We start from the raw sequence: 26,464 nt of genomic DNA on the forward strand, positions 1-26,464 counted from the left end.
TCCAAAGGCTAGAACTTACCAGAAGGCTACAAGTGTCTAAAAAAGCTGCTAGAAATAAAAAGCCAAGCTTCAAGATGTTCAGTAATATTAAAAGTTCTAGCAGACTGAAAACATAAGACAATATGAAGAGGCCTTGAGATTTGAGAAACCTTGAGAAAATATAAAATGAAAATTAACATAAATTATTTTTCAAACTCATCAGGAATAGATATCTTGACAAATGGTTAATACAGCAAACATATGATCAAAAAGTAGGAAGAACAATATGAAAGAGACCAGACTGCAAAAAACTTTTGAAATGCTTTGGATTTTTAAAACTTTATTTGGGGGCTTTGTTGTTTGGTTTTTTCAGGAGTTCATTTAGGGTGATGTTCTTCTGTTGTTTTCTTGTTTTGGTGGGGGTTTGTTTGTTTGGGAAAGGATGTTTGTTTTTTTCTTTTTGTTTTTAATCCACATTTATGATGGAGAGACTTAGACTGGCTCCTGCTCCAGACAGCTCATTTCAAATCAGAGGATCAAGGATGCTACTGGTCACTTAAGTAACACAAAACAATAACAGATCTTTATCATTAGGCAGTAAATACCCAAGAAATCAATTAGACAATAATTGAGCTGCCAACCACCATGATCTCTCACTTAAAAAGTAGCAAGTAACAAATGAGATAATTTTTAATGAGTTTTCCAGAGATTTATGTAGGTGAGCTGACTTTTCCACTATGCTGATATCCTGTGATATAAAAATATTGTACATACAGATTACTGTGTTATGCTGGCAAATACGGCTCAGGTAAAGGGTATGTGTGGGACTCACATCCATTGTCATTCTCAGACTCTACGAGTGTTATTAACAGATATGAATTCTAAAATTTATTAAGGCAGAAATTCCTGATTTGACAGCATTTTGAGTATCATGTCAGTCCTCCAATACAAAAAATTCAAGTACAAAAAGGAATGGAGAAAAAAATTATTGGCAGACCTTGAATTCCTCAGCACTGCCTCAAGCTACAGCCTTTTATGAAGATTTCTAACTGTAGGAGAAAGTGCCAGAGTAAGCTGCTTTTGCTAACCCTACAGAGAACCTAAATAATTAAGTTTAAATCAAAAGTCAAGCTTTGTAGGAAGTGGAGACCTACATCTCTCATATAACTCTAAAACATAATTATAGCAGAATGTCCTTTTTTCACACAAGAAGGAAAGTAAACTGCAAACAAGGTGGGCATGAGAAAGTATGCATTAAAAAAGAGCTTTGTTCAGGTCCTAGTGCACCTTCACTACAGATAATTTATGAGCATCCTTAGGCATCCAGCAGAATTTCATGTCTTCAAGAACTGAAACATGGTACAAACAGTGGGAAATGAATGCAGCAGGCAACTCAACAGCATGTGAGCAACAACCTCAGTCTCTACTTATGGCCTTGCAAACTGCAACTGTTAACAAAGCCACAATGAAAATATCTGAAAACGTTGCACTGAAGCCCATCTTCATCTTAGGTGGAAGATTCATATAAACACCATTTCCCTACAATGAGGATACACATCACAAATTTGAACACAGAGCCATAAATCACATTGATTGATGTAGTGTTGTCCCCAAAACCAGTAATCTGCAAGACTTGGGTATTAGTAAGGACAGAAGTTAAAACACCCCACTGAAGATATTGCTTTCTTTGACTGTGAGGCTGATACTATAATCTAATAAAGCACTAGCTCTAAGGAAGAACACAGACCCCCACCAACACAAAAAACATGACAAATCAAACCTCAAAGACAAACCAAAATTTATTTAAAACAACAAAAAAAAGACAGTGCTACTGCCAAGATAGAAAAAAAATTAGGGATTCTTTTACTGAATGTGACAAGGAATGCAATTTACAGCAGTTTACATTAATTCTGAGATCAAGTGGGGTTTTACACTGCTTCAATTGAAATGTACTTTCTGCAAGACAAACTGGTTCCCCTTCCCCTCCCCTTTTCAAAAGAACTGACAAAAATATCCTATAAAAAACATTTACAGAATTTTGAGACATGATTGAAACATGAACCACTGTCCAAAAGTCTGGAACTTTCCAAGAAGGTTAAGTCCTTTGTTGCTTCAACCAACCCTCAGTGGAGGAGCTACAAGCACAACACCATCCCCTCTGACAAAGAGCATGGGAATATTCCTCTTGGTAGACTGTGAAGAAGGAAAGAGAAGTTTACATTTACAGAACATTCATGTCATAAAAACACACCTGAAACAACTCCAACAAACACTCAATGTTCTGGCAAGCTAAAGAGATCAAAACAATTAACACCAAGTCTCTAGATGTCCTGTGTACTTTCGTAACAGTTTGTCCAAATCCTGTTAGAGCTTGGTTCAAAAAACAGTCAGCAATAAACTACTTTAACAATATAACACAGTGTAGTTTTAAATAAAAAAAAACCTGTGAGGATAAATTAACTCCTTTTTTAGTCCTTACTTTATAAATCTCTTCATAGGTTTCTTCATCAATTTCTATTGTAGTCACAGTTTCTTCCACATCACCCAAAATCATATTTAAGTGCTGATCATATGCCTGTAGAAATTAAGTTTAGTTTATTATATTTTCCAAACTTCAAACATGAGTTTATTAAAATGAGAATTTTAGCAAGACTCTCAGACATAAACAGTTTAGTCTGACCAAAACACAGCACTATCAGTTCTAGTTACAACTCAACACAACCATAAACAAATGAGAACTCTGCAGCAGGAAAAAGAATGCATGACATTTACATTTACTGAAACACCTGCAGAAAACAGCTCTGAAGCATTCTGTGAGAGCACTTACAAGACCTCAGAGACAAACAGACTTTGTTAACACTAAAGCAGCTCCACACTGCTGCCAGTCCAGCCTCCTGGAATTGATTTCCTGGGGCAACTCACAGAGTATGAAAGCTGCTTCTCATACAGTGCTACAAAACCTTGAACACGTCCCAGAATCCTTACAAAAATACATTGCAAACTACATGTGTCCCTCATGGATCCCTCATCATCTTTGTGTTTCCAAAGGAGTTGAGGCCCAGTTAACTCATGGGATAACTGGTTCTCTTCCCCAGCAGAGCACAGCACTCTGACTTAACAGAAAGTAAGAATCTGAGAACCCAGCTGAGCACCAGTCCCATCACACCTCCCAGGGTGTGCCTTCAGGGATTCTTGTATGATAATGATGACCTCAGTCTAGAAGAGGCCTCAGGGTACATCACATGAAGAGGCCTGCAGCATTATTGCTTATTTCACAGAGAAATAGAAGCCAAAAGCAGTGAAATCAGTTGCTTGGTATCATTCAGGAGATAAGAAAAACAAAATACATCTCTTGATTTTCTCAGGAAGCAGTTAACAGCTGACAAAGTACTGAGGAAATGAGATTTTTTCACCAATCACATTACAGTTATGGCAACTAAGACAATTCTTAAGCTACTTCCTCCAACCACTTCTGCATTTTCAAGCATGAAATGCAATTACTCATGTTTAAAACTATTTTTTCAACAACCAGTGGAATATTACAGGTAAATTTGTTTAACAGACTGTTGTACATAAAGAAAGCCTGCCCAGTGCTTAGCTGAATGAGCATGACAATGTTGTTAAAGTTTTACTTACATGTAATCTGCCTCTAAGCTCTCTGTCATTCCTCATTTTGACATAGATTCGCTCATCTAGACTGAGTCTGATGAGATCAAGTGGCTCCTCTACAGTATTTGTTGTTTGTTGCTAAAAAAAAAAATAAAAGCATTATTTGTACAGAAGAAGCCAGTGAACTTTTCCATTCCTCAATTTTTGTGAGACACAGAAAACAAAGGAGTGAAAACACAGGTGCAAATACTTCAAATCATTCCATCACATCCTGGTGAACCTGAGTGCTGCTGATTTATCACTCCACTGACACTTACCAGCCCTGAGCAATGTGAGTCAAAAGATTTCAGTTTTCTGCAGCAAATCATTCCTCACACACAGGGGGATTGAATGAGATGATCTTTAGGGTCCCTTCTAACACAATCTATTTTCTAACTCTGTGAACTCTTTTTCCTACCAGCAGCCACAGTTTACACTGCAGGAACCAGCAGCACAGCTGTGCCATGGCACGGTGCAGCTGAACCAGCCAAACCCATGCTGACAGTGGTGCCGGCACAGGGCAGTACCCGGGTGATAAAAATGGCAGCAGGCTCTCGGTACTAAAGTGATTTCAGCATTTATTATAAGAAAAAGAAAGGCCTAAAGCAAGGGGGCCCATGGGCCGAGCAGGAGCGTTCCTGTCAAGGGTGCTGCAGCGCCGGCGCTGGGGCTTCTTTTCAGCAGCGATGTCCCAGATGAAGAGGCACACATTCAGTGGCTCAGAAGCCCCTTTTTATCCTGTTTTTTGTCCCTTTGGGTTGATTTCTTTTTGATTCTTCATTTGCATGAAGGTTTAAGGCGGTTGATTAGCCCATTACAGTTCTGTTCAGGCTGGCTCATTTCGCTTGGGGGGTGCTGCATTTTACTGAGGTACGTTGAGTACCCTATTTCTTATAACTACTCTTTTAACCTCTTTTACCACGACCAAACTAACAGTACGTGCTTAACGATCTATTAACTATTTTGCAACAGCTTCTAAGCTATTTTTAACACGGGCACACACTCAGGGGCTCTCAGGCACCCTGCCCCGCACATTCCCCGCTGCCGAGCCCTCGCTGGGCCGCACAGCAGCCAGGCCGGGCCCCGAGGCTGCCGTGAAACCCCAACACACAGCGGCCTGAGGCCCCGTGGTGTGAGAAAGGCGCACTGCGAGGATCACAACTAAAAAAGGGGGAGGACCTCCTCCAGATCTTCCATATGTCATATATATCCCATTTTCCCGTTCTAGCTACCCCGTCCTTCAGAACCCAGCGCATTGCCCTCGGCAGCTTTTCCCCTTTCCCTCCCCCGGCAGTGCCCGGGGTCAGCGGGCCCGCAACGAGCCCTGCCCGCGCCCCGGCAGCGACACAAGCCCCGCGGCCGAGCGGGAATTTCCCCTCGCACGGGAAGCGCTCCCGGGGCCGCGCCTCACGGGGGACCCGGCCGTGCCCGGCCCGGCCCAGCCACGCAGCCCAGAGCTGCCTCCCCTGCAGCCGCTGAAAAAGCTGAAAGAGCCGAGAGCCGCTCACCTGGTCCACCTCATCCGCCATCTTTCAAACCGCCTCCCGTGCCCGCCCGCGAGACTTTATGGCCCGGCCCCTTCCCCTTCCCTTCCCTCCCCTCCGTAGAGCGGGGCCGGGCCGGAGCTGCCCGAGCCTGCAGCGCCATGGCCAGAAAGCGCCGAGCATCGCCCCGGCCCGCGGCCGCCAAAAAGAGGCGCTCCGGGAGGCTGCCAAAGGAGGAGAAGGAGGAGCAGGAGGAGGAGGAGGAGGAGGGTGAGTGCGGTGGGGAGGTCGTGGCGGGCCGGAGCTGCGCCACCGCCGCCTCTCGGGCCGCTCCGGCCGCGGGGTCGGGGACAGCGCACCTCGGGAAGGACGGCACGCCGGGCTGGAGGGCGGCTGTTATCGGCTGGGTTATCGGCTGTGTTTGTTATCTGTGGTGGGATCAGTGCCCCAGATCCTGAGCGTTAAACCCGTTTGAGGCGGCCCCGCACGTTGCAAAGGCTGAGCAGCCCGTGCAGGGTTGTTTCATCTCGGCCGCGCTCTCCTGAGCAGAGTCACGCCGTGATAAGTTGTTGTGAGTGGCAGGCACGATGCTTGGTTTTCTGCCGACTCCATCGGTAGGACTACAGGAGTCTTTAAGTACTTCTTGTGAGTTACGTAAGTATTTCCCTCCAGATAGTCTCACTGTTCACATCCTGCCTATTTGTAAACAATGACATCCTCAGCATTGAGAGTGCTCTCGTTCTTCTGAAGCTGCTTCTAATGAAGTCCCTGGAGATGTTGTTTCAGTTTGCCATGGAGATGAAACTCCATCCTTTAACATTAATCTTAATTTCTTTTATCACGTGCAGATGATTTTGAAGAGAAAAAGCCCAGTATAAAAAAGACCTCAAAAGCTCCAGCTAGGAAAAAGGGAGATGATTGTGATACTGAAGTTTCCAACTCAGCAAAAACTTCCAAACCTTCAAAACGAGAAGAGGCAAAATCACAAGTAAAAGAAAGTAAAAAGAATGCTAGAAATAAAGAGAATTGTATCAAAGAGGAAACATGCAGGTGAATTTTTTTATCATTCAAGTCTATAAGACCTTTTTGTTATTATTATTTCTTTCTGTGATTTGATTGTCAAATTCTCAGTCTGTTGTTACTGATGCAGAGGTCATGCTTGATTTATTTCCCTATTTTTAGTCTTTGATAAACAAGCACCTCTGTTTCCTGATGCTACCACTGTTTTGATGATTTTAACAGTGACTCACTGAAGCATCCTCAGAAGGAGATGAAATTAGAGACAGAATCTCCTGTTAAAAAAGAGATGGATGAAGACAATACTGACAACGATGATGATGATGATGAAAGTGAAGATGAGTGGGAGGATGTGGAAGGTAACAATTGCATATTTTTTCATGTTAAGCACTTTTTAAGTGCTTGTGATTCTTCAACAGCAGGTGTCCAGCATCCCACAGTTATTTCAAATAACTTAGCACACACAGTGTTATGGAAGATCCAAGAGCTCACAGTTACTGGATGTGTTCTATTTAAACTTGTTTGAACACTTGAGAAGGAAAACATAGGTTTTATCCAATCATCAGTCTTCCCTGGTAATCTATTCCATGGTTACTTATATTTTAATATTTTATTTTACAGAACTTCAGGAACCTGCTACAGATAAGTTAGAAGAAGCTGCTGCTCTTCCATCAGTGGGGCTGCCAAGCAATCCTGTCGAGATAGAGATTGAAACCCCAGAGCAGGCGAAGAAAAGAGAGAGGAGGTAAGAACAGGGAGGTGGTGGAGGGCTGCTAAAGGCTGAAGTTAAAAATACTCCAAGTCTTGACTGTCACTGACTTGCTGTGTTCAGGTGAAAATCTCCACTTGGTGCAGACCATTGAGTTGGAGTGATGGAGGGTTGTGGGATGAAGAACAGTTTACACACTGACAGCTCTACCAGAAATCTTCAGTGGAAGTTGGCAGGAATGGAGGAGGCTTTTCAGCTTCCTTGAAAATCAAGTGTATAACTCCATTGTGTTTTACTGTCTCCATTTCCCTGAAGGGACAGCAGGAGATCTCTGCAAGGAGAGCTGTGGGTGAATGACATTGTGTTATTGCAAACCCTTAACGGCCTGTTCACATAGCCTGTCACTAAACCTTTCCTTAAGTGTGCACAGAAGATTCTCTGGGATGGATTCTCTTTGTGAACTGACCCAGTTCAGGAATCAAGAAAGGCAGGTCCACAGAAATCCCATAACATCCCTTTATTTTGTAATCTTCTGCAGAGAAAAAAGGAAAGCTGAGTTTGAGATGTACCTTCGGAGAATGATGAAACGTTTCAGCAAGGAGGTTCGTGAGGACACACACAAGGTATTTGTCACAGTGAAGCATGGCAGGGAAGAAATTGAGCATAAAGGTGTCTGAACTGATTTGTAATCAAAAGAAACTAATTTTTATAAAATAGTTAGAATGGCTAGAGGCGAAAAAATAAAGAATCTGTAGTCCTGACAGATGCTCATTAAGCTTCCTCTTAAACTGTGAATTGGAAACACCAGTGCCTGTGTTAGTAAAATTCTGACTCAAAGAATATGTGAGTAGGATGTATATTTCTCCATAGAGGGATATCTTCTCATTCTGTTGGGATTAAACTGCCAGATGTGTAGAGCAGGAGACACTTGCAAAAACTTCAGTGCTTTGCTGTCTTCTGAAGACAGCACTGAGAGTGCTTGGGAGGCTTCATTGTCACCTCTGTTAAAAGGAGCAGTGAAATATTCTTTGCTTTACCATGGGCAGTAGTTCCAATAAGGAAAATCTCTTGTGAACTCACTTTTAAACTCTTCTCTCTCAGGTTCACTTGCTGTGTTTATTGGCAAATGGTTTCTACAGGAACAGGATCTGCAGCCAGCCAGATCTCCTCGCCATCGCTCTGTCCATTGTCCCCGCACGTTTCACCCAGGTGCCTGCAGGCCAAGTGGGCCTTGTCTACCTTTCCAACCTGGTGAAATGGTAAAACTCCCTTCTGATGGCATGTAGAGCAAGGGTTCAGGGAGAAGGGTAACTGTAACTAGCAAAAGGGTTTTTTAAATTTTGTGTACAAGGGTGAGCGGGGCTGTCCTTTTTAGAGAAGGAGAGGGTGAACTCAAGTTTAAGAATACAGTCACAAACACTGGATAATAAGCAGGTGTCTTGTATTTCAGGTTTGTTGGAACCTTCACTGTCAATGATGAGCTTTCCACTGAAAAAGGAGAGCCCCTTCAGTCAACACTGGAGAGGAGGTTTGCCATCTATGCTGCACAGGATGAGGAGGAGCTTGTTCATGTAAGAGACTGGGAAGTGCAGGGTTGGTTGGTTGGTTGGTGAGTTCGGATGCTGTGTCATACACAAAGTGGTGGGAGGAGTGGATTTGAAGAAAGCAGATTGGGGACTTAAGTGATTCTGCAGCTTTTTATTTTTATTGTATTTTTATCTCGAGATCTCCTGTGATTAAATGACTCAATTTAAATTGTTTTGCAGATATTTTTAATTATTCTGCGAGCTTTACAACTGCTGTGTCGCCTCGTGCTGTCTTTTCAGCCTATTCCTCTCAAGGAGACAAGACCAAAGGTAGTTTTTGTTGTTTGTGTGGGATAAGGAATAGGCCACTGATTTAGTAGGATTAAAAAAACTTTCTGGCTATTATAGCTTACAGTGAATCACTTACTGCATGAACCAAGGTTCTGTCTACATTGCAGAAAGTGCGCACCCTTAATTTTTAATTTTCTTCTTTAAAAAAGCCACTAATTTCTGTGTTTCAGCAAAGATTTCTTAACGTTTCAGTGGGTTTACATTTCTTTAAAACTTACATGGCAACTCTTGCTGCATGAGTACACCTCTCTGCAGCCTGTTGCCTGAAGTTTTCAAATGAATTGACCGTGTCTGCCAACCTTAGATCTGCATGAACCTTGGGCTGATTTCAGTCTTTTTTTTACCATATTCTTAGCTGTGGTGATAAAAGTGACCTGGCCTGTTTCCCTGCAGGGAAAGAGCTCATCCAAGAGGCTGTCTCACAGCAGCATCTCTGAGGGACAGGAGAGTTTTGCCACAACACCCAAAGCTGTGGCAAAAGCGTGCCCCTGCAAAAAAGCCAAGCAGGATGAGAAATCCTCAGAGAGCAAAGAAAACAACAAGGAGCCAAAGAAATCCAAAACTGCCCAGACCAAAAGGACACAAAAGTCAAAGCTGACTAAAGGTAGCCAGGAGCAGAAGGAATCAAAGAATGAGAGCAGTCCAGCAGAAAAAGATGTGCCAGTCAGGCCCAAGAATGACCGCCGGAGACGAGTGGCCTCCAAAGTGTGTTACAAGGAAGAGAGTGGAAGTGATGAGGGCAGTGCTTCGGACTTTGAGCTTTCAGAGGAGGAGAGTGATGTCTCTGATGAGGATTTTGAAAGTGTCCCTAAGAGGCGGAGAAGCTCACAGGCCTCCCAGAATTCAGAACTGACAGCTGTGAAAAGGTCAAAAACTGAGACTTCAGAAACAAGGCAATCAGAAAATTTGTGTGGAGCTAAGTCAGCAAAAAGTACAACTCCAGCCTTGCCTCAAGCAAAGAAGAAGAGAAACAAAATCATTTCTAGTGATGAGGATGAAGGACAGCAGGAAGTGAGGAAAGCCATGGGCACAGACCAGTGGCTGGAGGTTTTTCTTGAGCCTGAGGACAAGTGGGTTTGTGTAGACTGTGTTCATGGCAATGTGGGCCAGCCCCAGCTGTGCTTTGCACATGCCACAAAGCCACTTTTCTACGTTGTGGGGTTTGACAACGATGGGAGTGTCAGGGATGTGACACAAAGATATGACCCAGTGTGGATGACCTCAACAAGGAAGAGCCGTGTGGACCCAGAGTGGTGGGAAGAGACACTGCAACCCTATGAAAGTCCCTATGTGGAGAGAGACAAGAAGGAAGAAAATGAGGTAAATGGCAGTAGGTTGTTCAGGGCATGTAGTGCCAGGAGTCCAGTCCCTGGATCCTCATTCAGGCAAAAAGCATTAGAAGTCTCTTTCCATGAGGAAGGAGGTTTGTATTTGAACTTGAAATGTTGAGATTGAATATAAGGGAACATGCAGTGGTAAATTGAAATAATATGAAATGATGGAGGTTGTTCAGACAAGTTTGCATAGCAGAAGTACTGCACAGCTTGTGCTGGAAACTTACTAGTGAAGTTTGTGTAGTGTTTAGCATTCCTCTTCTCAGAGATAGTTTTTGAAGTACATAGGTCAGGGTACACATCTAAGTACTTATTTGCTGCAAGAGTGTTTTGGTCTGTTGGCTCCTCTGCTAAGTTTCTGGCTTTTTTTTTCTTTTGATTCATTCTTATTTTCTTACAGAGGGTGGTGAAAAAGTTGTGAAATTACTCTTTTCTGTATAATTCTTACAGTTTCAAGTGAAGCTTCAAGATCAACCTCTACCAACAGCAATTGGAGAGTACAAAAACCACCCTCTCTATGCACTGAAGAGGCACCTCTTGAAATTCCAGGCTATCTATCCTGAGACAGCTGCTATCTTGGGGTACTGCAGGGGAGAGGCTGTCTACTCCAGGTGAGTGAGTTAAATATCACTTGCATCTGTGATCTTTGTAACTGGAGAGCTAATTTGCATGATGGTATCAGCAGTAGTCTCAGGCCTCATGCATAAACAGGTGAGGCACTTAGCTGCTCTGACAGCATTTGTGTATCATTAAGATACAGCTTTTTTATTATTCCTAATATAAGTTTATTGTGGATCTGTTAGGGATGACTTGAAAACTCTTACATTTGCTTCTTTCTGGCCTTTTCAGAGACTGTATACACACGCTGCACTCCAGGGACACTTGGCTGAAGCAAGCTCGAGTGGTGAGGATTGGAGAAGTGCCTTACAAGGTAAGAGGGTTTGACTTCCTCCTGTGCAATCCATCTGCCCTCTAAAGCTCAAGCTCAGTTCTGTTTTGGTTTTTGTTATCTTTAGATTTCACACGTGCTTGCATGGTTTGTGCTAGCTGTACTGTCTGCCTGCTGTGCCTGCAGTTCCTACATCCTGCCCAAAGCCCAGCTTTGTTTTTTTCCCACCCCAAGGGTATCTGCAGAACTGCTCCCTTTTCACCTTCTCCAGAGGCATCCCAGTGTTTTATGTGCACTGCTGGATCTCTGCCTGTTGCTTACAGGTGCCAAGAGTTGTCATTTATAGGCAATGGATATTGAAGCTAGGAAATAGCATTTCTCCTCTCCCGGAACCTTCTCCTTTGGTGTCCTAGGAAAACCTGAAACCACTGCCAGCTTCTTGTGATGTTCCAGGCCTGGCTGTTGTATTTGCAGATGGTGAAAGGATTTTCCAACCGGGCGAGGAAGGCGCGCCTGGCAGAGCCGGCCAACCGGGACCGGGAGGACCTGGCGCTGTTCGGCCGCTGGCAGACAGAGGAGTACCAGCCTCCCATAGCAGTGGATGGAAAGGTAGCTGGGAAAGCAGAGGGCTGCTGCTAAAGGAAGGGGTTTGTGTGGAGCTCTGGGCTTTGTTTATCCAGAAGTTGTACGTTTCAGACGTGAGATCAGTCAGTACTATCTGGATTCGGGATTAAGAGTTCAGAGGTGAATGTTCACAGGAGGAAATAGTCAAAACTTTACTGAGGCTTTCTCTCACAAGTACTCACTTGAAAGGTTATGATTGCAGACTGCTAAAGTCAACATTTTGTTGATCTGATCTTCCTAGCCCATGTTTTGCCTTGCTAATTCTCTGCATTACAGCCTGAGTAGCAAAGCTTGGGCAGAGGACATTGCTAGGAGATAACTGTGCAGCTAAAATCTACCTTGTCATGTGAATATTGATTGAATACTGGAGTGGAATATAGCAGGCCAGGACGGGGAGAGTCCCTGAGTTGCAGCAGGTATTTTCACCTCTCTCCAGAAAGCAGGATTATCACCATCTCTCTTTAATCTTGCCATAACAGGTTCCTCGGAATGAATATGGAAATGTGTATCTCTTCTTGCCATCCATGTTACCTGTGGGCTGTGTGCAGCTAAAACTGCCAAACCTCAACAGAGTGGCACGGAAGTTGAACATTGACTGTGCTCAAGCCATCACTGGATTTGATTTTCATGGAGGCTACTCACACCCAGTGTATGTAAAAGCTGCTTTGTTGCACTTGTCAGATGTTGATGTCCTGCAGAATTTGTGTATCTTGTGTTAAAGGAAACATGGGAGCTGTTGTAGATCCTTTGAGACAGACAGTAGCTTTTGGGCTGGGTCAGCAGACATTTGCTCCCTTTCTTTTGCCTTCTTACAGCTGACAGAGGATTGTGTTCTCCTTCCTAGTACTGATGGCTATGTGGTGTGTGAGGAGTATAAAGAGGTCCTTGTTGCTGCCTGGGAGAATGAACAAGCAGAAATAGAAAAGAAGGAGAAGGAGGTGAGAATTATTTTTGCAGCTTCCTTACTGTTACATTTACAAAGTAAATTTCACTGAAAGTGGGCAGTCAAACAGAGTGGGCTGTGTAAGTAACAAGCACGAGGCTTTTTTGATGACCGTTTAAAAATCCTAAAGCTTTCCTATTCTGTGTGCATAGATACATTGAAACTCACAGTAGTAAATTTTTCCCTTTCCCATAACAATCCCCCACAGAAACGTGAGAAAAGAGCTCTGGGTAATTGGAAGCTGCTGACAAAAGGACTTCTCATCAGAGAGAGATTGAAGCAACGCTACTCCATCAAGGTATCCTGCATTTCTATTAGTAATTTCTTTTTCTACAGGTTATTTTAACTGTAGAATAAAATTTCCAGACTGTAGTTGCTCAAGTCTTCAGCTAGTCAAAAACCCTAGGCCAGAAGTTCAGTGTGGTCATGTTCATCAAAGATTTGTTACTGTTTAAAAAGGAATGAATGCTTTTAATTTTATTACTGTTTTCTGTTTTGTCATGCATCTTCCTAGATTTATTCCTCTAAGCTTAGCATGTAGCTAACAGATGGAGAGTAGGGCACTTTTTCTTTTAGTTAGATGTTTTAGTTCTTAAATTTTTTTGCAAGAAGATGAAAAGCCTGATCTTTTTAAAACAGGTTGGTTTTATGCTTCTGTTGTCAAAAATGCTTGTGTTGCAAGCATGTTTGGTGTTGAGAAATATAAGCACTTTTGGTGGGAAGCTCAAACCAGAGCAAGCAACTTCTGTAAGGTCACTCATTGTCACTGTGACCGAAGACAAGCCCTTTTAGAAAGGGGCAGTTACAAGTGATTTTTAGAGTGACTTTCTGATTTTCACACCTATTTTTTCCAGACTGAGCCATCAGCACCTGAGACAGAGAAAGGAGGGGGATTCTCCTCTGATGAAGAAGGAGCTCCGAGCTCAGAGAGCACAGTGGGGAACACAGCCATGTATTGGCCCCAGAACCGCCAGCTGGAGAAACAAGAAGAGATAAAAACCAAAAAGAGCAAGCGAGAAAAGAGAGGAGAAGCAGCTCAGTTGTTCCCTTTTGAGAAATTGTGATCACAAGCTTTTCTTTGGTGTTCTCAGGTGCAGGAAACATTATAAAAGTATCCTTGACCAGTTAGGGCCTTGGGCTCTTCCTCTGCACTTGTATTTCTGAGCAGGCAGGGACCAACCTAATTCAGTGTCCAGTTTCCTTTGAGATCACAGGTATCACTTGGGTATCAGATTCTTCCTTTTGTCCTTGGACCTTGCACCTCCCAAGATCACTTTGCTTTGTTGGGGTTTTGGCTCTCTTTTGTATCACTCAGCACTAATAGTTGAGTTTCCTGAGGCACTCCTGTCATCAACAGTCTCATTTCCCATTTTTCTTGTTTTTATTTTTCCTGCTTGCTCAGAACTGAAGCATCCAGCTGCTTTTTATGTCTGCAGAGAGGTGGCCAAAGGAATGCTGATGCCTGCTTTGATCCATAGCTTACCCAAATCAGTGGTGAGGTAGAGTTCTGGCCTGTCTCAAGGGGGAAACACTTCCTTTGAGGTCTAAAACAAACCCCGAAAATCAGAATATGGAAGAATTAGTATTTTCTAAAGAGTACTTGCATTTTGTAATGTAAGTTTGGCTTTTGAGCCTGCCATCTTTATTTGCTCTCAGAAATCTTGTGCTGTGGAAGGGAGAAGCCCTGTCCTTATTACCAGCTTAGGCTTCAATATGTCTTCTTAAGCAATTTGAATATATATATGTTTGCTTCTGTTGCTTATCAAGATCCTTTTCTGGAGCAAAACACATAAAACTGGCTGAATCTCACTGATGGAACAAAATTCACTAGAACCACAGAATTCTTGTGATCCAGTACCATAGCATTAAAAATCTGTTGAGAGAGGAATATTAAATCTACATAAGCTTTTATTGCACTTTTGTAGTAGAAATACTGATCTGTCTTTGGCAGTATGTATCTAAAGACCACTGACACAGTCTCTTCAAAAATGGAGGGGAAAATAATTTAGACATTGTCACAGAGTAGGAGATGTAAGAAAATGGCTTTCATGTAACTATGTTCAGAAGAAAATCTATTTTTGTACTGTATTTGTAGAACAAAATAAAGTTTGGAAAAAATAGTATGTTGTCTGTTTTTGGAATACACAGGTAACTCCCAGTTTCCTTAAAATACAAGGGGCTGTAACAGTCAGGTTGAACCATTATATTTTTCCAATTATCTTAGAGAGGCAAGGAAGTGACTTGACTTCTTTGGTCAGTAATGGGGAATAAATCCATGTCAGGCTGGCAGCAGTACACAGACCAGAGAGCAGCTTCCCAAACCAGAAATATCTGCAGGAAAATAAAACCCAACAATAGGAAACTAGTTCTTGTGGAAGCTACAAACTACCTGGACATTACATTATTCCTGGATATAAAACATGCAATACTTGAATTTAGTAAAAAAGCCTACAGACCAACCTTTGGAAAACAGTATTTTATTAAATATACAAAAGCTCAGCACTTCAGTAGAAAATTGTCTCTTCATTTCCAATAAGTAATGCTGGTCAGTATTCTGCATCATGGGCAGAACAGCAGCAGTTCAAGAAGAGTTTCTCTCCCCTGTGGAGCACAGTTCCTGACTGCTGGAGCATGAGCAGGTGTTCTGAGCAGCAGGAAGGCTGTGCAGCACCACTGCCACACACCAGACATGCACCAGGCCAGCTCCTGCACCTGCCCTTTCACTCCCTGCTCGTTTTACCAAGACAGAGCTGTGAGACCAAACTGACTATTCAAATACCAAAAGAATGAAAGTAATTAGGACTAAAAAAGTCATTACAAATTCTCAAAACATTTATGATTTCTAACTCAGATTTCTATTTCAATATCATTTCTGGCAAATGTTTACTTCTGTGTATGTTCAAGTCAAATTCCTTTGGTACAGAGAACACTCCTCTGATGGTCATAAGTAGATGTCATAATAGAAAACATTATTTTTGTACTGAACTGCGTATATTTACAAAAACTCCAAAACAGTAGTGTAGGGGGCTCCATCTGGAAGCCAGACTCTAGTTTGCTGGAGAGACTTTAGGGTGTCTCTAACCTCAAGTACTGGTTACAGCAGATAAACATGAGCCATCACAACACTACAAGGCATTCCTCTAACAAGATACAAAACTACCAATTTAGGCTACTAAAATCTATGAAAACTAATAAGACAAAAATGTTTCCATTACTTAATTTCCCAGAGTATGTTCATTGTCCTTACTAAGTGAAATTAAAGAAAGGAACAGTATACACAGCAAAAAAAAACCCCAACTATTTTAGACTACACATTCAGTTATAAAAGTCAATGTTGTTCCAAGGCAGTAGGTTTTTTATTTACATGTGAATGACCTGTGAGTACCCCTTTAAGTGCAATTTGAAGTGAAATTTTTGAAACTGTTCTGATATAGTCCAGGCTATAATTTTGGATGCTTAACCAAGTTCAGACACTTAAAACATGGGGGAAATCAATGTGTCCTGATAAATCTGCCCAACCTCAGAGCACTGCTAACCTGGCCACTCATTGCATCAATGACTTTGAAAATCCTCAGTCCAAAAGCAGAGTTTACATGAGTATTCTGTGAAATTCACCTAAGCTATGTTTTCCCTTTGAACACGTGCACTGTCAAACACACCAGCCAAAGGAGTGTTCCTGACTGTGCAAACCAGGAAAGGCAGCAGAGGGAGGGTTTGTCAGAGGCAGGCAGGCACATGCATTTCCCAAGGACATGTAACCAGAGTCCATGGGATGCAGCTGGCACTTTCTCCCAAACACACAAGGTGCCCCACCCAGCAAGGACTTGCCAGTTCTCAAATCAGGGGGAATTACTAAGCAGTAAGAGGTATAAATCTGCTTGTTCACTAACTTACCATCAATACCCACACCTAAAATGCTTTTTTCCGCAAAGCTGGTGTCACTGACTTCCCACAAACAGCATCCTATAGTCCTGTGGATAACATGTACCAATAATCCCACCCAAGCCCCCTCCCCAGCTTTCAGTGCTCGCTGCTGAGCTGTGATTCGCTGTAAGCTTGCTGCAGGAACCGGGCAGAAATGCACTTGGGAAGGTTCTAACCAGGACTCAGCTCAAGACCAGAGCACTTCCTTGTCACTGCTGCTTCTTGGGCAGAACACGGGTCCTGGCCACCAGGATGGGGACAGCAGAGAGCAGCATCAGGAGCAGGGCCCAGAGCGGGCGGTAGAAGAGCCAGCCCACGGAGATGGTCAGCAGGGACAGCGAGCTGGCCACACACACTGCAAACACCTTCAGGCCAACGCTCACCAGCTCCCTCACCACAGGAAACCAGTCCACTGCAGGGAGAATGAAACATGGCATGCAGCAGTTGGCAAGATGAGTTTAAGAAGAAGTCTGATTCATGCCTAGGATGTGCACCCTAACAGCTGCAATCACAAGACAGACTCAAATTATTTATCCAGAGCACTGGATTAGGCACTTCAGCAGAGCATCATCAAGACACTTGATCATTAAGCAACAGCTAAACATATAAGGCAATGCTATCCTCATCTCTTCACACAGGAAGTAATCCAAAATGAAGTCTGAAGATTTGTCCAAGGCTTGAGAGGCAGAGGAGACAGACAACGCTGCAGCTATAGAGCAAGTCTAGAGCAAATGGTACAAGCTGCTAGCACAAGAATTCCTTTCTGGCAATAATAAATTTTGGAGCAGCATGTATATGGATAAATAAATCAGAAAAAAAAAAAGGTTCACATCTACAAAGTGAATGATATCTTTGATGTCTGAAGTTTATGCAAGTTTGAGGCATTGTTCTTCTGGTTTTACTCCAGCATTTTCTATATTGAAAGAATAAACAAAAACTTTTTTTGCTGTTTGTTTACAATAGTGTAGAATAACCAGACACAAAAAAATATTTCAATACAACTGCTGATTAGGACTTGTTGGGGAGACCAGTTGTGTGTGGGTGCAGAAAGTATTTGTACTGCAGCACCTTGAGTTAGATTTGAAAGAATCAGCCCAACACATGCCTTAGCTTTTTATTTTGGTAAGTACTGGGCTGGGATCTTCTGAGACTGGTAAAAGTTATTTGTGTGGGGTTTTGGTAATGTTCACAAAGCATCCACTTGGTTTTGTGGTCCTGTTTACCTGCAGTGACTTTTCAGATCAAATAAAATCTGAGTTCAAAACAGATTTCTCCTGATCTCCAAATGAATTAACTCCCTAGAGGCCATGATCTTGTTCCTAGATCATTTTACCAGTCTGTGAAAAACTTACCTAATGTGTAAAAGATCCTGGTCATCAGGCTGATGCCCACAAACATTGAGAGCCAGCCAGCTGCACGGAGGGCCCAGGTCTTCATGGTGTTACCCTCCTGCTCCTTCTGAAACACCTCCTGAAAGCAAACACCACCACATGCAGCCTATTTCTTGTTCTTTTTCAAGATCCTCTTAATTCCAGTACATTATGAGCCATGCAGAGCTAAGAGCATTTTAGGAGTACAATTTCTCTTGCAGAAAATACATTGCAGCTCATTCTGCAAGGTCTGTGCAGTATGGCAGTACACTGCAATAGACTGAACAGTGCAGCATGGGGGAAACTGGCACTTCTCATAATTAAAACAACCTAAAAAGCACCATTCAACACAGGCAGAAAGCACCTGGTATTGCTGAAATTGGACACATTCTCCTTCCTGTGGAAAATAAGACACTAATAAGTAACTGTCATAAGGAAGGAAGAGTCTGACTTCACTCTGAAGGAAGAGAGAAGAGGCAATAATATCCACTGATGGCTGAGGGAAAGGTGTGAAAGAGAGCAAGCTGGATACAGGGAAGAAACCTAAAAGGTATGTGTGCATTTTATGAGGCAAAGTAAAACATCTCTTTGCACAAATTCTGATTAAGATTCTTTTCAAGATGGGCTCTGTGACCCTCTGGCTCAACAAAATGTTCACATGAAGATGGCTGGGACATTAGAAAGCACTAAATGGTAAGAGATGTGTAAGACTGACTGACTATTTGCACATGCAAGTATTCAATGTATTATTTATTTGTAACCAGTTCATTTTCAATGAAACAGAATTCTGTCTAATGAAGATTTGGAGCTTACAGCAGAAGGTTGATTCTGCTGCTACTCTTTCAAGTCAGAACAAAGGTTTTCTAACTGCTTTTGGGAGCACCTGTAAACTCCTGACATCTGTTTTTCTTTGCAGCAGGGCATGGAACAATCATTAACGGAAACAAACCTACTAAAAGAAGTAAATGAATCACCAAATTGCTGAAGCATGCAGGATTTATTGAAGCATAATGCTCTGCCTGAAGGTTCTTTCTCAGCCAGAACAGTAATAAACATTTCAAACAAGCCTAAACTCCTGTTATTAGGAGCTGAAGAGAGAATAACTCTAATGGTTTATTTAACTAAACCCTGATTTTTACTATTTTTACATGTGACCTGTTCAAAAGCATGTGCTTGCATGTGTAAGTGGGAAACAATCAAGGAGCAAATAAAAACAAAATGAGAGGGCACAGAAACAATCCTTCAAGAAAACAGCCAGAATGTGCAGAAACCTGGAAGCAAACACAGGCTACAACCAGTTGTCCAAGAAAGAGAGAGAAAAGCCAACGTTTATATGAGTATCTCCTCCTCTGGAGCAGGTCTGAAGGAGAGTAAGAGCTTCATCTTCTGCTGCTTCTGCACTACCACCTCAAGTTTTAACCCCTCACTAGAAGAATGTGGTATCTCACCTCCACAGAGAGGTCCCCAGGGTACAGAATCTCCAGAACATCTCCAGACTTGGTATGATATGGAACCAGCTGATCACCTCGCTGCCGAGCAATCACAGTCACCTTGGCAGAGAGGGAAAGATATTTACTGGTTTCTGAGGCGGGAACAGAGTTGCAAAATACAGAAACAGCTGAAGACTCACCCTGTCAGCAGAGCCCAAATGGGGATCATCTTCACTCAGACCTGCATAGAAGAAAGAGACACGAAGGTCTCCCACCTACAAACAAGAGAAGATTAGAAGTCAAGAAAGATTGTTTTACAAAGGGGAATCACAGGAAAGACAACTGAGCACAGGAACATCCTTTATTTATCAACACTTTTTCTGAACATTTATGTCAAGCAAGAGATAGCCAGAATGATTTCCAAGCTGTCCTTTTTTCAGGGCTAGCTGGCCACTGAAACATGAGAGCTGAAATGTTGTTTTGTAATATCCCCTCTGATTAAGCTGCAGGAACACATGATATGCTTTGTTCATCCCTCATCATTCCATCTTTTGGCAAAACAGGGCAGGCAGCACAATGTGACAACAAGCTGTTTGTACTCCTCAATCCAGCAAGGCTGAGGTGGAACCCACCTCCCAGCACCATCCCTAAAAGCACAGCAGACTCATGAAAACAGAGTATAAAGAAGTGAACTGGAAGCTTTCTGCAAGAGAAGCACTCATTCCCTAGGGCTGCACTAAGGGAGTCATCCTATGTGATGGTCTGCACTCCATTTTCTGTACATTTCAACAGAAATAAGACATGCCCCAATTTCTTTTTCACACACAGGTAATCACTGCTTTAGTTTATCTTTCCCATCTTACCTCTGGACGCCTGGGGTTGTCACTGTGATAGAAATAATTTTCTCTTCGGGTAACATCAGCATGGGGATCCTCCAGGTGTGACAAGCTCAGCTGCTTGAAATCATCAATTCTATCCACGAGACCTAAGCAGAACAAAGCACCAAGCTGAGGCCCAGTGTCTAACCTGGAATGGCCAATTTGCTGGCTGGCTTCCTGATTATCACTTGACATGACAGCTATTGTGGAAAGAACCAAAGTCCACTGCTGATGCAACAGCAGACACAAAGCCAGTACAAAACAACCCTTACCCTTGGAAAGAACAAAGCTGCCAACCTGGACGTTAGGAGAAACAGCAGTGAAAGACTCCACAGCCATGGCACTGAGGAACAGAGAGAGTCCCTGATTAGTCCCAGAATTATGATCAAACTCTTGATTTGCAGTATGTAATATATAGAACAGAAAAGGTACTGGGGCAAATATCAGGAGAAACTCAAAGAGCTAAATGACTGTCATGATGTGAAAACAAATCCATCAAGAGACTGTCTAGACTGTATACTGCTGGAGCCATAAAAACAAGTTAAGGCATCACTCTTGGAGCTGCTCTAAGTTCTTTATGCCTTCATTCTCCCAACTACCAAAAGAGCAGCAGTTTCCATTTACTGTATTCTGTTATGAAATCAGTCATTTAGTTTTCATAGTTGCTCAGATCCAGTGACAGAGTTCAGGGGGACTGTGCCAGATGGTGCCTCACCTCGGGTTTTTGTGTCCAATTTCTCGATCAAAGTTTCTGCTGTTCACAACTTCTGATTTCCACTCTGTATCTAAACAGAATGATAAGGTTGAGTAAAGGACACTCAGATCTCAGTTACTGAAAACACCTCTCAATCATTTAGTTCTAGGTTACACTTTTAGTAATACTGCTGACATCAACGTCTGTCATTGTACTGATACACAGATCCCTCCTCCTAGCATGTTAGCAGGGAATGGCAGAATTTAGGGTGAAAAAAGGTATTTTTGGGATAAAATTGTAACTCAACTTTGCTCAGCTTTTTTTTTTGGCATCTTCCATGATCAGGCTTTGATTCCTGGCTCCGCTCTTTGGGAATAAACTGGCTTTGTGATAACAAGGAGCAGGGGGCAAAGGGAGAGGAGTCTGGAGTGAACTTGAGCCCAGGAAAGGTTGAGTCCAAATGTGATTTGCCAATACACAAGTCAGTAATTAAATATTTATTTTTATTGATCATAAAATTTCCCTAAGGTTTGTAATTGGAAACCCATCTCCTTATATTTCTTTCAACCTGTCCTTCACTCCTGTTATTCCCAATTTCTTGCCCAGTCCTGCTGAGGGGAGAGTAATCAAGCAGCTGTGTGGTCCATGGCTGGCATACATAGACATTTTTGGGACAGAATCCACCAATCTTGAGAGGACAGCTGATTTTTTAGATGGCATTTCTTTTTGTTCCCTATCACCATGAGCCTGTTTTTCATGGCTCACAACCAGCAGCTTTGCCCCTCATGTACCTCCATGGCACAGGGTCCCCATGCTTCACTCAGTTGAGCAGTTTTATATGATCACACCCAGAAACTGCTGCACGCCCACACTACACATCCATGTGCTTTGATCAGAGCTAAATGAAGCACAGAGGCCAATCTCCAAACACACAATGACTCAGAGTGCTTTTCTGTCACTGGGTAGATCAGAACAACGCACTCAGCTCTGCTCCTGCCAAAAAAGCACTTGGCAAAAGCCACAGGGTACATCAGAAGGTGCTGGTGGTTTTCACTGGCTGGTATCAGCATCTAAACAGGTTCTCAACAGGCTCCCTTACAGGCTGGGCTAACCTGCTTTTCCCTGTCTATTCTCCTCTGCTCAGAGCTGACATATTCCCAATTACTCCATGTCTGAAGTGTAATCTTAGGTAGAGCTTCAAACATACTCCCATCACTGGTCGTTGAGGACCTTATGGGCCCTATTTCTGAAGCATCCTATCCCTGGATGTTCTTCTGAACTTTTAGGGGTTTCAAAGCAAGACTCAGATTTTCTGTAGCCCTTGCTTGCTGACAACACATCTCCTTTCACCTCAGTTACCTCAGGAAATAAAAATCAAAATACACACACACACACACAAAAGCTCAAAGTTACATGCATAAAAGGGACTTTCTGTTGATCAACTTACTGTATGAATACTTTGTCTCTTTCTTAATCTCACCGTCCTCCTCATATTCCCTGCAGAGAAAAAGGGCTGGGATGAGAACCAAACCAGTGCACACACACCCCTGCTCAGGGCAGAACACACTTCACCAATGAAATGCACAGACAGATCTCTGGCAACACAAACTTTTACATCATCTAACTCTTCTCTGAACTACCTGTTCTGAAGACAGAGATTTTTCTGTACCAGGAGAAAACTGTACACAAATGCTCAACAGCCACAGCCTTTTTATTCCCATATTTTGTACAAGGAGGTGCTAACTAGATTGATGAGGAACAACCAGAATTAAATACAGTGAGATAAACTGGCCAAATCAAGTCTCTAACAGATGCTGCACCATAAGCATGCTAAAACTGAGAAATCATTTTTCACACCTTCACTACCTCTGGCCTTTTTTTTATATGACATGAAAGACATTTGGAATATAAATTCTGTGCAGTCACACCTACATAATACATACTACCATCAGTGGAATATTAGCAATAGCAAGAAGGTTTTCCCTATTTGGGTTGCAACTATTAGCAGAGCACTTTAATTTCTCAAGGAAATTAAAGTGATTCTCTAAATGAAAAAAAATCCAAGAGCTCTAGAATTCTCTTGCTATGAAGAGGGTTTTTTAATTTGGATTTTATTTTTCCCTTTGCTATAAGGAAAGAAAAAATTGTGATAGGATCCTGGTAACACAACAGCCTCAAACTACTTTTAAAGATTACTTTCACTTACTTTGAGTCTTCATATTCAACCCACTGGTACATTTCCACATTACGCTTAAGTTTGACAGCTTGGATGGAGAGCCCATAGCTGGGGTCAAACAAAGGCTGTGCAAAAATTAAAGAAAACACAAGTCAGTCTAAATGCTGTACCTCACAGCCTCAAACACTGTACTTTTACTACTGAAACTATTTACATATCTCACTGTTAATATTTACATATCTCACTGTTACTATTTACATATCTCACAGCTAGCACTATCTCACACACAGGTGAACACAGTATAAATGTTTGAAAGACAAAAATGAATGTCTCTGGCAAATGTGACCTGAAGAATCATAATCAAAAGTTATTGTCATAGTGAAGAATGAAACTAGAACTGCTGACTATGGGTTTACAGTTCTCAGTGTTTAAACCAGGACATTCTGTTTTGCTGGAAGGTGCTGAGTTACCTTCAGCAATGTCCATGGTGGACCATGGAAAATGTTACCACGACTGAAAAGTAAAAACTTGCAGAGCTCCTGTGCTGCAAGAGCCTGAAGGCTCAACAATATCATAACACACAACAGGTTCCCTACACAAATGGCAATTGAAATTATCCATGAAAGGCAGCTTGAGGGTAAACACAGCTAGAACTTGGCTTGAAGAAGGGAGTGCAAGGCCATTCAGCATCTCCCTGATTCCAGGCCAAGAACCAGAGCTTGAGTGGTAGCTGCCAATGCACAGAGGAGGAGAAAATCCATGTTTTTTTCCTGGATATCAAACAAAACTTTAATTGGCAAAGACTTTTCCTTCCCTCCAAGCTTGAAATACTCATATCTTCAAGATTCTATTTTATTTACCTTAGATGTACTCAGAGCTCCAGCCAAGTGCACCAATCTCCCCTCATTCTGCTGAGAGATGCTGTGGATGCTGTCAAGAGGGACCACAAGAGAAAGCCCCTCATCAAGAGACCTGGCTGTCCTTAAAGCTCGTCCCTGCAACAAAGAAAACAGAAATCAGCTTGTGGAGAATCAACATCACAGCAGCACTTTGTGAACAAGGTTAGCAGACAAGTGAACTGATGACCACAAGGAATGCTTGTATATTCAGCCCAAGGCATATTTTGGAAACAAACCTCTACTTCTCCATTCTCTGTCTGAGCCAGTTTGGGGCAGTACTTCTCAGCCAGGCAGCAGGACCACTAACACCAACTAAGCTTCTCAAACAGACCCAAATTCCTCCTACATGGATCCAAACTTACTGCTCTGCAGCTCTTACCTTGTTCATCATTGCTGCATAACTGCAAAAATGATACAAATTACAGTTAATTTTCCACACAGCTATATTGGCTCCTTGGGAAAAGTTTTCCCTGCCTCACCATCATATCCTGATGTGCTTTTTTTCTGCAAAGTCATCAAAATTTTGAGTAGTTATTTTTCTTCTTGTAGAGGTATGAAAAGAAGTCTCTAAGTGAAAATCCACAGAATTCTGCTCTCCACTCAAAAATTACCAAAACAAGTATGTTTTCAATGGTAGGGTCTTAAGATTCCTGGCTTACTTTTTTTTTTTATTGTATCTAAAACCAAGAAATAATACTGAGAAAAAACAAATAAATAACTACTCCAATTTTGCAACATGGGGTATGAATTTCTTTAAAGTAATTATAACACCACTAGAAATGAGGACCTTTTGTTATCTCAAGAAAAAGAGGGCTGGCTCATGCAACCCTCTTAGCACAGGCTGTTTCATCATCAGTTTACAAGCTTTGGAGCTTATCTCTATCACACACTGCTACTGTCTCTGCCTAGTTCCAGAGAAATACTACCTGTGGCCTGTGATTTCACTTTTCTGTTATATCCCGAGCATAAGCACCAGGTCCCCAGACCAAACCTCCTCTTCTCATGGGTCAAGTAATAATGCTGTGCACAAACACTGACAGTATTGCACTTACTTCATTGGTAAAAAGAACGTAGAAAGCCAGAAGAAACGTCACAAGTCCAATCAACATGCCTCCAGAGGTCTCACTGAGCCGCTCCAGGAACCCTGGTTTGGGCTCACTTGTGACTTTAACATGCTCTTTTCTGCTGCTGCCTGGGTCAGAGAACTGCTGAAAATAAACCAAAAGTGCAATACTGGTGTGAAAGGGGAAAGCATTCTGTTTCAAAACAAGTCTTCTAACTTTGTTAGCACTGCTGTCCTACAGCCCAGAACCCCTTGCCTTGGACCAAAACTTTCCCACACTGACTAAATACCTTACCACACTTTTGATACCAGAAACATATTCAATAAATAAAACTCCAGCCTGCTAGAAAAAAACCTCAATTTCTATTATAGTGGTTCTACACGTTCAAGCTTTCTTCGGTCTGCCTCCAGGTTCTGTATTTGGAGTCCACGCCCTGCATTCAGGCCATGGCAAAATGAGTAATAGCCCTGAATTCCTGACCAGCTAAAACACTGCTATAAATAACAAATTATGATTCACCTCGCCAGTAAAAAAAGTGCCTGCACAGTCTAAAATAATTATATCCAGGGTAACAATAACTCAAAACAAGGCACAGGGCTAACATGAGAGCCCAGGGGTTTATCTGTGCATACACAGCTTGTGGGGTTACCAAATCCAACGCAGCCAAGGCAGGACACGGCACTCCTCTGTGCACGGAAAATCACGCTACGAAAAGCCAGTGTGCATAGAGGAGACAGAGAAGTCCTGCAATTTTATTCGAATAGAGGGAGAAAACCCCACCTGGAGTTTTCTCTCTCGAGGTTTCGGAGGGCACAGCCTCCTTTCATCCTGAACTCCTAGCCGCATATTGTCCTTTTCCTTTCCCCACTGGCTACTCAAAAGGTAGACAGAGCCTTCCCGAACCGCCTCCCACATATCCCCCACCTTGAACCTACTGTTTTACCCCAAAGTTCGGGAGTTCAGGCTTGTGCAGAGCCACTTTCTGTGTCAGGAGCCAAGCTGTCTCAGCTCGGCAACCAACCTGCTGCCCAAAGTCAGTAGGCACTAAGACCCATTTCAAAGACATTAACACCCACACCTTCACCCATCGAGTTTTTAGTAAATTAGCACACACCGTCCCTCTCATCTAGCTCATTTGGAGATGCCTGGCGGGCTGCGACCGGCACAGGGCCCTGGCCGCAGCCCGGGCACATCGGGGGCGAGCGGGCCAAGCCGGGCGGACACCGCACGGAGCAGCGGCGAGGCCGGAGCGAGCAGCACTTACATTCCTCGACATCCTGAGCCTCTCACTCCCCCTGGAACCTCAACTCAGAGACCGCCAGAGCCGCGCACCGCCAGCCTCGCCCTCATCCGCCTCAGGGCTCCCGAGCCGCTCCCCGCCCGCAGCGGCGCACGCCGGGACGCGTAGTTCTCGCCGCGGCGGGCAAGCCCTTCCTTCCTCCTTCCCTTCCCGCCTCCCTGTCTCTCCGCCCTGCGGCCGGGCGCGGGGCAGGCGGGAGCTGTAGTGCGGCGGGGCCGGGCCCGG

The 26,464-nt window shown here is 43.0% G+C and overlaps 3 protein-coding genes across 5 annotated transcripts; 1 reads left to right on the forward strand and 2 right to left on the reverse strand.

The window, feature by feature from the left end:
• Positions 1 to 1,760: 1,760 nt before the first annotated feature.
• LSM3 (LSM3 homolog, U6 small nuclear RNA and mRNA degradation associated) lies at positions 1,761 to 5,174 on the reverse strand. The gene is made up of 4 exons (XM_059480217.1): positions 5,136 to 5,174; positions 3,616 to 3,726; positions 2,459 to 2,554; positions 1,761 to 2,172 (listed from the first exon to the last, which is right to left on the reverse strand). Exons 1-4 carry the CDS (start codon positions 5,154 to 5,156, stop codon positions 2,092 to 2,094), a joined length of 309 nt encoding a protein of 102 aa, XP_059336200.1. The 5' UTR covers positions 5,157 to 5,174; the 3' UTR covers positions 1,761 to 2,091.
• Positions 5,175 to 5,235: 61 nt separating this feature from the next.
• On the forward strand, positions 5,236 to 14,624 carry XPC (XPC complex subunit, DNA damage recognition and repair factor). 2 transcript variants are annotated; one of them, XM_059480315.1, is made up of 16 exons: positions 5,236 to 5,381; positions 5,960 to 6,161; positions 6,354 to 6,487; positions 6,750 to 6,873; positions 7,376 to 7,460; positions 7,939 to 8,096; positions 8,288 to 8,408; positions 8,604 to 8,693; positions 9,108 to 10,034; positions 10,499 to 10,659; positions 10,898 to 10,979; positions 11,412 to 11,546; positions 12,041 to 12,210; positions 12,406 to 12,499; positions 12,713 to 12,802; positions 13,359 to 14,624. In XM_059480315.1, the coding sequence occupies exons 1-16, from the start codon at positions 5,273 to 5,275 to the stop codon at positions 13,566 to 13,568; spliced, it is 2,892 nt and encodes a 963-aa protein (XP_059336298.1). In that variant the 5' UTR covers positions 5,236 to 5,272; the 3' UTR covers positions 13,569 to 14,624. The 2 variants fall into 2 exon arrangements, with proteins under 2 accessions (XP_059336298.1, XP_059336299.1); XM_059480316.1 differs by lacking the exon at positions 5,236 to 5,381 and adding an exon at positions 5,614 to 5,765.
• A 341-nt stretch (positions 14,625 to 14,965) lies between these two features.
• On the reverse strand, positions 14,966 to 26,420 carry TMEM43 (transmembrane protein 43). Of its 2 annotated transcripts, none has more exons than XM_059480317.1 (12): positions 26,204 to 26,420; positions 24,928 to 25,083; positions 23,837 to 23,971; positions 23,007 to 23,101; positions 22,248 to 22,297; positions 20,822 to 20,891; positions 20,379 to 20,449; positions 20,092 to 20,213; positions 19,429 to 19,503; positions 19,247 to 19,348; positions 17,781 to 17,898; positions 14,966 to 16,840 (listed from the first exon to the last, which is right to left on the reverse strand). In XM_059480317.1, exons 1-12 carry the CDS (start codon positions 26,213 to 26,215, stop codon positions 16,638 to 16,640), a joined length of 1,209 nt encoding a protein of 402 aa, XP_059336300.1. In that variant the 5' UTR covers positions 26,216 to 26,420; the 3' UTR covers positions 14,966 to 16,637. The 2 variants fall into 2 exon arrangements, with proteins under 2 accessions (XP_059336300.1, XP_059336301.1); XM_059480318.1 differs by having other exon boundaries at positions 24,928 to 25,080; positions 26,204 to 26,352.
• Positions 26,421 to 26,464: the final 44 nt, after the last annotated feature.

The sequence above is a fragment of the Ammospiza nelsoni genome, chromosome 11 (assembly GCF_027579445.1).
Source record: "Ammospiza nelsoni isolate bAmmNel1 chromosome 11, bAmmNel1.pri, whole genome shotgun sequence".
Taxonomy (NCBI): domain Eukaryota; kingdom Metazoa; phylum Chordata; class Aves; order Passeriformes; family Passerellidae; genus Ammospiza; species Ammospiza nelsoni.